Source organism: Anomaloglossus baeobatrachus, chromosome 6 (assembly GCF_048569485.1).
Source record: "Anomaloglossus baeobatrachus isolate aAnoBae1 chromosome 6, aAnoBae1.hap1, whole genome shotgun sequence".
Taxonomy (NCBI): domain Eukaryota; kingdom Metazoa; phylum Chordata; class Amphibia; order Anura; family Aromobatidae; genus Anomaloglossus; species Anomaloglossus baeobatrachus.
The window spans coordinates 525645983-525658250 of record NC_134358.1 but is presented as its reverse complement, the minus strand read 5'-3'; the positions used below and the strand labels follow the sequence as shown (position 1 = coordinate 525658250).

Sequence of the window (12268 nt, the reverse complement as noted above, 5' to 3'; positions counted from 1 at the left end):
AACGAGCAACGATAAGGTGAGTATTTTTGCTCGTTAACAGTCGCTCGTAGCTGTCATACGCTACGATATCTCAAACGCTGCCGGATGTGCGTCACGGAATCCGTGACCCCGACGACATATCGCCCAATATATCGTAGTGTGTAACACCCCCCTTAGTCTGAGGGTCAGCGTAGGGTCTCTCATCCAGTCCCCCCCCTCATTCCTGTCACTCCGGTGACGCATAACATAAATTACTGTGGTTTTTGGTGTACTGAGCATTGTGACATGAAAGCTCAGATGATAATTGTTCTTCTGACTTGTATACAAGGTACATCCTTATTGAATACTGAGTTACAAAATGTCTAAGACTCTGTCGAGTCCCTATAATTTAGTGATTTCCTATATTTTTTCATATTTAACTACCAAGTGCAGATAATATATTTATGATGCAAACATCAAAAACTTAAAATACGGCAAATTCAATTTTCTGGTTCTTGAAAGCTTGTAAAATGTTACCTAATTGTGACTGAAAGAAAAAATGCTCGTGAGTTATGGTAACAGGTTTCTAATTGAATGTAAAGTCAGACTCGGAAGGTATAAAATATTGCAAAATATACAGAAGTATCTGCGGTACATAGAGCTGTTATATCTATCCAGAAGGCATAAGACGGATCTGTTCCGCTGTGTATTTGCAGAATGCAATGAACCAGGAGGAGTATATATTCGCTTGTACTAGTTATCTAGCCATAATTACATGTTATGCTGCGGAGGCTGGTAACATTGTAAGACATTACGGCACAATATTGGAATGATGCGGACATTCCAGCTGGTCACTTCTTTATTTTCTCAATGCCGCCATACGTCAGTTCTGATCTATAGTTACGTTATTTTTTTTTGTGAATCTCAAAATACGAGACAGAGCCCAATGACAGGTTTATAAGATCCAGGTTTGGAACACGCTGTGAGCCAGTCAACACTTTTTGACACAAGGACGTGTAAGACTTCCAGAGTTTTACGACTTTTACTGGTGATTTCAGAATAATATCTAAATGTTTTGCATAGTCAACATTTCAGACCTGACTTCCAACCAAATCTATTAGAAAGTGGCATCGGCCTAACCCGAGGACAGGAAAACAATTTGTATAGAGAGCAGAATGAATATCCCCATCGTTACAATTAGCAAAAGGCTGCAGTGATATCAGATGATTGACTAGGTCTACAAAAACCTGGTGTCAGAGCCCAAAATGTCCAACTACATGGTGAGAGTGACAGAAGTGTAATCCGTTTGGTGATTGTTTCTTTGTCCTAATTCAGCCATATCTTGCTTTTTCATTGGCCAGAGCAAGTCGTCGTATATTGGCTATACACCCGGCAGCAGCCTCTTGGAGAACAGCATCTGCAGAACCAACCATGTCTATAAGAAGCTAAAGACAAGAAAAGCATATAAACTATTATTATAATAGATATTACATGCAGTATAGTATACTCTACTATCTTAAGCAACCTAATGTTACCAGATTTCACAAAAGAAACCGCATACTGTACATTACTAAACAGATATCATAGTCCTGACGTGCCCAGTCAAAATACATGATCGTATTTTCTCCATCCAAGACAAAAGGTCCAATTCTGCTAATCAGAGTGGGATCCATTTTTTGTCAGAGGTGGAAGAAAAAAAAAAAAGGTTCTGCACATTCGCCATTCTGTCAGTCCGTGAAAATCGGGCCACACTGTGATGTCATTCAACTGCAGTCAGGTTTTTTTCAAGGATCCACATACTAGAATGCCATCCAATTCTCAGAGCCAAATTATGCATGCTGCGATTATTTCCTCGGACCACTCAGTCTGAGGAAAAAATTGGATATGTGCACTGCCTCATAGAAAAACAGGGAACCGAATCCAATCTGTATTTTTGATGGATAGCACGCAGGCTGAAAATACGGTTGTCTGCACGAGCCCTAAGCATGTATAATCCTTTAAGAAAGTTTAATCTAAGTCTAAGGGGTACTTTGCACGCCGATGCTGCGATGTCTAGCGCGATAGTCCCCGCTCCCGTCGCACATGCGATATCATGGTGATAGCTGCCGTAGCGAACATTATCGCTACGCCAGCTTCACATGCACTCACCTGCCCTGCGACGTCGCTCTGGCCGGCGACCCGCCTCCTTCCTAAGGGGACGGGTCGTGCGGCGTCACAGCGACGTTACATGGCAGGCGGCCAATGGCAGCGGAGAGGCGGAGATGAGCGGGACGTAAACATCCTGCCCACCTTCTTCCTTCCGCATTGCAGACGGGACGCAGGTAGGAGATGTTCCTCGTTCCTGCGGCTTCTCACACAGCGATATGTGCCGCTGCAGGTACGAAAAACAACATCGTACCTGTCGCTGCAACGGCATTATCGAAATGTCGGACCCTACACCAATGATACGATAACGATGCTTTTGCGCTCGTCAATCGTATCAAAAAGGATTTGCACACTATGATATCGACTGCGACACCGGATGTGCGTCACTTTCGATTTGACCCCACCGACATCGCAGCTACGATGTCGTAGTGTGCAAAGCCCGCCTAATACTTTCACTACAAAATGTACACTGGTACTGTCACTGCACAGTGTAAACTGGTATTGGCTCTGCACAAGATACACTAGTACTGACACTGCACAAGATACACTAGTACTAGCACTGCACAATGTACACTGGTACTGTCACTGTGCAATGTACATTGGTACTGTCACTGTGCAATGTACATTGGTACTGTCACTGTGCAATGTACACTAGTACTGGCATTGCACATTGTAAACTAGTACTGGCACTGCACAATGTACACTAGTATTGGCACTGCACAATGTACACTGGTACTGTCACTGCACAATGTACACTAGTACTGGCAGTGCACATTGTAAACTAGTACTGACACAGCACAATGTACACTGGTCCTGGCACTGCACAATGTACACTGGTACTGACACTGCACATTGTACACTAGTACTGGCACTGCACATTGTAAACTAGTACTGGCACTGCACAATGTACACTGGTACTGGCACTGCACAATGTACACTGGTACTGACACTGCACAATGTACACTAGTACTGGCAGTGCACATTGTAAACTAGTACTGACACAGCACAATGTACACTGGTCCTGGCACTGCACAATGTACACTGGTACTGACACTGCACATTGTACACTAGTACTGGCACTGCACATTGTAAACTAGTACTGGCACTGCACAATGTACACTGGTACTGACACTGCACAATGTACACTAGTACTGGCACTGCACAATGTACACTGGTACTGGCACTGGACAATGTACACTGGAACTGCACAATGTAGACTAGTATTCTGGCACTAGACAATATACACTGGTACTGGCACTGCACAATGTACACTAGTACTGCACAATGTACACTGGTACTGGCACTGCACAATGTACACTAGTACTGGCACTGCACAATGTACACTAGTACTGGCACTGCACAATGTACACGGGTACTGGAACTGCACAGTGTAGACTAGTATTCTGGCACTAGACAATGTACACTGGTACTGGCACTGCAAATTGGAAACTAGTACTGGCACTGCACAAGGTATACTAGTAAACAATGTATATTTAATAACAGTTTTAACTGGTTTATATGAAGCTTGCTTTACTGCAGCCAGGGCAATCCCTTACATGATTCTCAGAGCTATGAAGAAGGGGATAATTATGTATCTGGCTCCAGAGTACACTGTGCGGCACTACCTTCTGTGGGCTCCTCCGCCGGCTATACTACAATAGGTCCTTTATGAATAGAAGCAGCCATAAGTACGACTTAATGGTCTGCTTTAGCTCGCCGGCTATGTTATCATGTAAATATGCACTATGCACGCTTTTCTACCACAAAATTACTGAGCGCAGAGACTGTAAAAAAGCAACTAAAATGTAACTCAAGGCAAAGTGGTCTAATGAGATTAAGTATATGGGAGCAGAATTACTACTCGCATACTTCATCTCAGTATATGAAATCCATCTTCTTACATTTACAATTTACACAATCACTCTGGTATTGCTCATTGTTCACATTGGTTAATAAAATATCCAGTTTCTAGGATATTATAATGATATTAAAGCACTAGTAGACAGTAAGTATAATGCATATTCATCACCGTGGAGTTCTATCAATCCATCCATGTGGCCAACATTAAAGCACCACTGTACCACTGTTTCCCAGTATTATACTTACCCTCTAGTGGCTTCATCCTTTTTGGCATCTGTCCGGTCCTGCGGCACCATCTTGTGCCCGTAACATCTGATTGGCTTGAAGTCAAAAGTTACTTCACCAGTGCTCAATGCATCTATGGGAGCCTGAATGAGACTCCCATAGACTTACATTGAATTGTGACCTCCGGCACTCCATGAAACATTGGAGCTGCCGGCAGGTCACAAATCACTGGAGACGGACCACAGTAATGCTGGAAACAGACCAAGACAGCAGCAGGTGAGTATAATACCGGGGCTCAGACTGGTGGTTTAAAATATAAGAAATGCTTCTGTAGAGCATCAAAGAAACTCCCTGTAAAATGTCTGTCCCTTGCGAAGTGCAAATGTTGCCCCTTGAGCAGTGCCAATGATGTCCCCTTAGCGCCCAATCATATGTAAATTTTTTCACGTACAAGAAAAACAGACCAAGTTTCATTACTGATTTTCATCCAAGTCATCATGATAAGTTGTCCAAATGGACAATGACCTGAAGCATACTGCCAAACTGGTTACAAAGGATAAAAAGGTCATTGTTTTGGAGTGGCCATCACAAAACCCTAATCTCAATCCTATTGAAAATTTATGGGCAAAACTGAAAAGGCCGGTGCGAGCTAAACAACCTACAAACATGGCTCAGTTACATCAGTTCTGTCAGGAGGAATGAGCCCAAATTCCTACCACCTATTGTGAGAAGCCTGTGGAAGGAGATCCAAAACGTTTGACCCAAGTCATACAATTTAAGGGCCATGGTATCAAATACTAATGAAATGTATGTAAACTTTTGACTTTGCAGAAAGGAATTAAAATGCCTTTAAACATTCTCTCTGTCATTATTCTGGCATTTGGCAAATATAAATAATTTTAGTTCCTAATTGACCTAAAACGGGAAAGATTTATTCTGATTTCATGTCAGATAGTGAGAAAAACATGCGGATGTGTCTTTATAGATAGTGTATGTAAACTTCTGGTTTCAACTGAATGTTAAAAACCGCGGAGCAACAAAGTTTCAAACATTCCTGACATGTTTCCGGACCAAAGGGCACCCTTAGTAGTAGGAAACAAGTCGAATGTTTGATATTTTGTGGCTCCATGGTTTTTAACATACAGTCAGGGCCAGAAATATTTGGACAGTGACACAAGTTTTGTTATTTTAGCTGTTTACAAAAACATATTCAGAAATACAATTATATATATAATATGGGCTGAAAGTGCACACTCCCAGCTGCAATATGAGAGTTTTCACATCCAAATCGGAGAAAGGGTTTAGGAATTATAGCTCTGTAATGCATAGCCTCCTCTTTTTCAAGGGACCAAAAGTAATTGGACAAGGGACTCTAAGGGCTGCAATTAACTCTGAAGGCGTCTCCCTCATTAACCTGTAATCAATGAAGTAGTTAAAAGGTCTGGGGTTGATTACAGGTGTGTGGTTTTGCATTTGGAAGCTGTTGCTGTGACCAGACAACATGCGGTCTAAGGAACTCTCAACTGAGGTGAAGCAGAACATCCTGAGGCAGAAAAAAAAGAAAAAATCCATCAGAGAGATAGCAGACATGCTTGGAGTAGCAAAATCAACAGTCGGGTACATTCTGAGAAAAGAAGGGAATTTTGTTACTTACCGTAAATTCCTTTTCTTCTAGCTCCAATTGGGAGACCCAGACGATTGGGTGTATAGCTACTGCCTCCGGAGGCCACACAAAGCATTACACTAAAAAGTGTAAGGCCCCTCCCCTTCTGGCTATACACCCCCGTGGGATCACGGGCTGCTCAGTTTTAGTGCTAAAGCAAGAAGGAGGAAAGCCAATAACTGGTTTAAACAAATTCAATCCGAAGTAACATCGGAGGACTGAAACCGTTCAACATGAACAACATGTGTACCCGAAAAAAACAAAAATCCCGAAGGAAACAGGGCGGGTGCTGGGTCTCCCAATTGGAGCTAGAAGAAAAGGAATTTACGGTAAGTAACAAAATTCCCTTCTTCTTCGGCGCTCCATTGGGAGACCCAGACGATTGGGACGTCCAAAAGCAGTCCCTGGGTGGGTAAAGTAATACCTCAAGTTAGAGCTGCAAAAACAGCCCTCTCCTACGAGGAGGCAACCGCCGCCTGCAGGACTCTTCTACCTAGGCTGGCGTCCGCCGAAGCGTAGGTATGCACCTGATAATGTTTGGTGAAAGTGTGCAGACTCGACCAGGTAGCTGCCTGGCACACCTGTTGAGCCGTAGCCTGGTGTCGTAATGCCCAGGACGCACCCACGGCTCTGGTAGAATGGGCCTTCAGCCCTGATGGAACCGGAAGCCCAGCAGAACGGTAGGCTTCAAGAATTGGTTCCTTGATCCATCGAGCCAGGGTGGATTTGGAAGCCTGCGATCCTTTGCGCTTACCAGCGACAAGGACAAAGAGTGCATCCGAGCGGCGCAGGGGCGCCGTGCGGGAAATGTAGATTCTGAGTGCTCTCACGAGATCCAACAAATGCAAATCCTTTTCATACCGATGAACTGGATGAGGACAAAAGGAAGGCAAGGAGATATCCTGATTGAGATGAAAAGAGGATACCACCTTAGGGAGAAACTCCTGAATCGGGCGCAGCACTACCTTGTCCTGGTGAAAAACCAGGAAGGGAGCTTTGGATGACAGCGCTGCCAGCTCGGATACCCTCCGAAGAGACGTGACTGCTACCAGAAAGGCCACTTTCTGTGAAAGTCGAGAAAGTGAAACATCCTTCAGAGGCTCGAAGGGCGGCTTCTGGAGAGTAACTAGTACCCTGTTCAGATCCCATGGATCTAACGGCCATTTGTACGGAGGGACGATGTGACAAACCCCCTGCAGGAACGTGCGTACCTGAGGAAGTCGTGCTAGACGCTTTTGAAAAAATACCGATAGCGCTGAGACTTGCCCTTTAAGGGAGCCGAGCGATAAGCCTTTTTCCAAACCAGATTGCAGGAAGGAAAGAAAAGTAGGCAATGCAAATGGCCAGGGGGACACTCTCTGTGCCGAGCACCAGGATAAGAAAATCTTCCACGTTCTGTGGTAGATCTTAGCAGACGTGGGCTTCCTAGCCTGTCTCATGGTGGCCACGACCCCTTGAGATAATCCTGAAGATGCTAGTATCCAGGACTCAATGGCCACACAGTCAGGTTCAGGGCCGCAGAATTCAGATGGAAAAACGGCCCTTGTGACAGTAAGTCTGGCCGGTCTGGTAGCGCCCACGGTTGGCCGACCGTGAGATGCCACAGATCCGGATACCACGACCTTCTCGGCCAGTCTGGGGCGACGAGCAGGACGCGGCGGCAATCGGACCTGATCTTGCGTAGCACTCTGGGCAAGAGTGCCAGAGGGGGAAACACATAGGGCAGTTGGAACTGCGACCAATCTTGCACTAAGGCGTCTGCCGCCAGAGCTCTGTGGTCGCGAGACCGTGCCATGAAAGTTGGGACCTTGTTGTTGTGCCGGGACGCCATTAGGTCGACGTCCGGCCTTCCCCAGCGGCGACAGATTTCCTGAAACACGTCCGGGTGAAGGGACCATTCCCCTGCGTCCATACCCTGGCGACTGAGGAAGTCCGCTTCCCAGTTTTCTACGCCGGGGATGTGAACTGCGGATATGGTGGAGGCCGTGGCTTCCACCCACATCAGAATCCGCCGGACTTCCTGGAAGGCTTGCCGACTGCGTGTCCCGCCTTGGTGGTTGATGTATGCCACCGCTGTGGAGTTGTCCGACTGAATTCGGATCTGCTTTCCTTCCAGCCACTGCTGGAAGGCTTGTAGGGCAAGATACACTGCCCTGATTTCCAGAACATTGATCTGAAGGGTGGACTCCTGCTGAGTCCACGTACCCTGAGCCCTGTGGTGGAGAAAAACTGCTCCCCACCCTGACAGACTCGCGTCTGTCGTGACCACCGCCCAGGATGGGGGTAGGAAGGACCTTCCTTGTGATAATGAGGTGGGAAGAAGCCACCATTGAAGAGAGTCCTTGGTCGTCTGGGAAAGGGAGACTTTCCTGTCTAAGGACGTCGACTTCCCGTCCCATTGGCGGAGAATGTCCCATTGAAGTGGGCGCAGATGAAACTGCGCAAACGGGACTGCCTCCATTGCTGCCACCATCTTCCCCAGGAAGTGCATGAGGCGTCTTAAGGGGTGCGACTGGCCTTGAAGGAGCGAGTGCACCCCTGTCTGTAGTGAACGCTGCTTGTCCATCGGAAGCTTCACTGTCGCTGAGAGAGTATGAAACTCCATGCCAAGATATGTTAGCGATTGGGTCGGTGACAGATTTGACTTTGAAAAGTTGATGATCCACCCGAAAGTCTGGAGAGTCTCCAGCGCAACGTTCAGGCTGTGTTGGCATGCCTCTTGAGAGGGTGCCTTGACAAGTAGATCGTCCAAGTAAGGGATCACCGAGTGTCCCTGAGAGTGCAAGACTGCTACCACTGCTGCCATGACCTTGGTGAAAACCCGTGGGGCTGTCGCCAGACCAAATGGCAGGGCTACGAACTGAAGGTGTTCGTCTCCTATAACGAAGCGTAGAAAACGCTGGTGCTCTGGAGCAATCGGCACGTGGAGATAAGCATCTTTGATGTCTATTGATGCTAGGAAATCTCCTTGAGACATCGAGGCAATGACGGAGCGGAGGGATTCCATCCGGAACCGCCTGGTTTTCACGTGCTTGTTGAGCAGTTTTAGGTCCAGAACAGGACGGAAAGAGCCGTCCTTTTTTGGCACCACAAACAGATTGGAGTAAAAACCTTGACCTCGTTCCTGAAGAGGAACAGGGATCACCACTCCCTCTGCCCTTAGCGAGCACACCGCTTGCAGAAGAGCATCGGCTCGGTCGGGATGTGGGGAAGTTCTGAAGAACCGAGGCGGAGGACGAGAACTGAACTCTATCCGGTACCCGTGAGACAAAATGTCTGTTACCCACCGGTCTTTGACCTGTGGCAGCCAAATGCCGCAAAAGCGGGAGAGCCTGCCACCGACCGAGGATGCGGAGAGAGGAGGCCGAAAGTCATGAGGCAGCCGGCTTGGAAGCGGTTCCTCCGGCTGCTTTCTTTGGGCGTGAGTGAGTCCGCCAGGAATCTGAGCTCCTCTGCTCCTTCTGAGTCCTTTTGGACGAGGAGAATTGGGTCCTGCCCGAACCTCGAAAGGACCGAAACCTCGACTGTCCCTTCCACTGTTGAGGTTTGCTTGATCTGGGCTGGGGTAAGGAAGAGTCCTTACCCTTGGACTGTTTAATGATTTCCGCCAATTGCTCACCAAACAGCCTGTCTTGAGATAATGGCAAACTGGTTAAGCATTTTTTGGAAGCAGAATCTGCTTTCCATTCCTTTAACCATAAGGCTCTGCGTAAAACCACCGAGTTGGCGGACGCCATTGACGTACGGCTGGTAGAGTCCAAGACCGCATTGATAGCGTAAGTCGCAAACGCAGACATTTGCGAGGTCAAGGACGCCACTTGCGGCACTGATGGACGTATGATAGAGTCCACCTGCGCCAGACCAGCTGAAATAGCTTGGAGTGCCCACACGGCTGCGAATGCTGGAGCAAACGACGCGCCGATAGCTTCATAGACAGATTTCAACCAAAGGTCCATCTGTCTGTCATTGGCATCTTTAAGTGAAGCCCCATCTTCCACTGCAACTATGGATCTAGCCGCAAGCCTGGAGATTGGGGGGTCCACCTTTGGACACTGGGTCCAGCGTTTGACCACGTCAGGGGGAAAGGGATAACGTGTATCCTTAAGACGTTTGGATAAACGCTTATCTGGATAAGCATGGTGTTTCTGGACTGCTTCTCTGAAGTCCGCGTGGTCCAGAAAAGAGCTCAATTTACGTTTGGGATACCTAAAATGGAATTTCTCCTGCTGTGCTGCTGCCTCCTCCGCTGGAGGAGAAATATCCAGCAGTCTATTGATGGCCGCTATAAGATCATTCACCATGGCGTCACCATCAGGGGTATCCAGGTTGAGAGCAGTCTCAGGATTTGACTCCTGATCACCTTTTTTGCGGATGACATGCTGTTGTCTCCTCAGAGCAATATAGGGGTATAAGCCAAGAAGCGACCGTACAGTGCAATATATATAGGTACAAACAAAAGTACACAAAACAACACTGTGGCACTAGTGGGGTCAGCACCTAGGTGCTGCTTACCGCCCGCTTAACAGCGGGTGTGTGGTCGCCAGAATCCCCTGTCTGGGTCTCCCAGGGCTATGTCCGTTCTCCAGCTCAGACTGCGTGCAGGAATGGCTGCCGGCGTCCTGTGAAGAGGGGCGGGCCGTGGGCGTGCTGCAGACAAAGAGCGGGAAACTGGCGTCCCACTGTGTCCAGTGAGAGGGCTGGAGTATGTAAATAAGACTCCAGCCCTCGGCGCTGACTATTGTACAGCGTCTCTCCCCTTCCCTGACTGACAGGGCTGGGGGCGGGAACGAAACGTAACTAGGCCGCAGAAGCCGGGGACTAGATTTATCAGCGCTGCCGTCGTAAAAGCACGGTCGGCGCGAAGTCCCCGGCGCACCACAAGTCTCAGCCGCGCCGCAGTCTCCATGGCGGCCGGCGCGGTAGTTCCCCACACATAAACTCACTCAGCTAAGCTGCAGTGAGTATAACCCAAGCGCGCAGTGCTACTGTCCCCGGCGCACTAGAACACCCAGCAACGCTGGAGTGTGTCCGTGCCTGTCTGTACGGGGACACAGAGTACCTGAATGTTGCAGGGCCTTGTCCCTGACGGTACCCAGCTCCGTATCCAGCAGGATCTCCGGGTCTGTGGATGGAGCCCGGCCTCAGAGTCTGGAGGCCGGTAAGATCCCACTTCACCAGAGCCCTCAGGGGGATGGGGAAGGAAAACAGCATGTGGGCTCCAGCCTCCGTACCCGCAATGGGTACCTCAACCTTTACAAACACCGCCAACAAGAGTGGGGTGAGAAGGGAGCATGCTGGGGGCCCTTTAGCATGGGCCCTCTTTTCTTCCATCCGATATAGTCAGCAGCTACTGCTGACTAAACAGTGGAGCTATGCGTGGATGTCTGACCTCCTTCGCACAAAGCTTGAAAACTGAGCAGCCCGTGATCCCACGGGGGGTGTATAGCCAGAAGGGGAGGGGCCTTACACTTTTTAGTGTAATGCTTTGTGTGGCCTCCGGAGGCAGTAGCTATACACCCAATCGTCTGGGTCTCCCAATGGAGCGCCGAAGAAAAGGAATTGACTGGTGAGCTTGGGAACTCAAAAGGCCTGGGCGTCCACGGATGACAACAGTGGTGGATGATTGCCGCATACTTTCTTTGGTGAAGAAGAACCCGTTCACAACATCAACTGAAGTCCAGAACACTCTCAGTGAAGTAGGTGTATCTGTCTCTAAGTCAACAGTAAAGAGAAGACTCCATGAAAGTAAATACAAAGGGTTCACATCTAGATGCAAACCATTCATCAATTCCAAAAATAGACAGGCCAGAGTTAAATTTGCTGAAAAACACCTCATGAAGCCAGCTCAGTTCTGGAAAAGTATTCTATGGACAGATGAGACAAAGATCAACCTGTACCAGAATGATGGGAAGAAAAAAGTTTGGAGAAGAAAGGGAACGGCACGTGATCTAAGGCACACCACATCCTCTGTAAAACATGGTGGAGGCAACGTGATGGCATGGGCATGCATGGCTTTCAATGGCACTGGGTCACTTGTGTTTATTGATGACATAACAGCAGACAAGAGTAGCCGGATGAATTCTGAAGTGTACCGGGATATACTTTCAGCCCAGATTCAGCCAAATGCCGCAAAGTTGATCGGACGGCGATTCATAGTACAGATGGACAATGACCCCAAGCATACAGCCAAAGCTACCCAGGAGTTCATGAGTGCAAAAAAGTGGAACATTCTGCAATGGCCAAGTCAATCACCAGATCTTAACCCAATTGAGCATGCATTTCACTTGCTCAAATCCAGACTTAAGACGGAAAGACCCACAAACAAGCAAGACCTGAAGGCTGCGGCTGTAAAGGCCTGGCAAAGCATTAAGAAGGAGGAAACCCAGCGTTTGGTGATGTCCATGGGTTCCAGACTTA

General features: G+C 47.9%; 1 protein-coding gene across 2 annotated transcripts in view; it reads right to left on the bottom strand.

Moving 5' to 3' along the window:
• Positions 1-571: 571 nt before the first annotated feature.
• The window catches only part of ODAD2 (outer dynein arm docking complex subunit 2), a 222516-nt gene continuing 210819 nt past the window's right edge, over positions 572-12268 (bottom strand). For both annotated transcript variants that reach the window (XM_075315527.1, XM_075315526.1), the window contains exon 20: positions 572-1403. In XM_075315527.1, coding sequence (XP_075171642.1) covers positions 1290-1403 — 114 coding nt within the window. In that variant the 3' untranslated portion in view covers positions 572-1289. The remainder of the gene's footprint in view (positions 1404-12268) is intronic.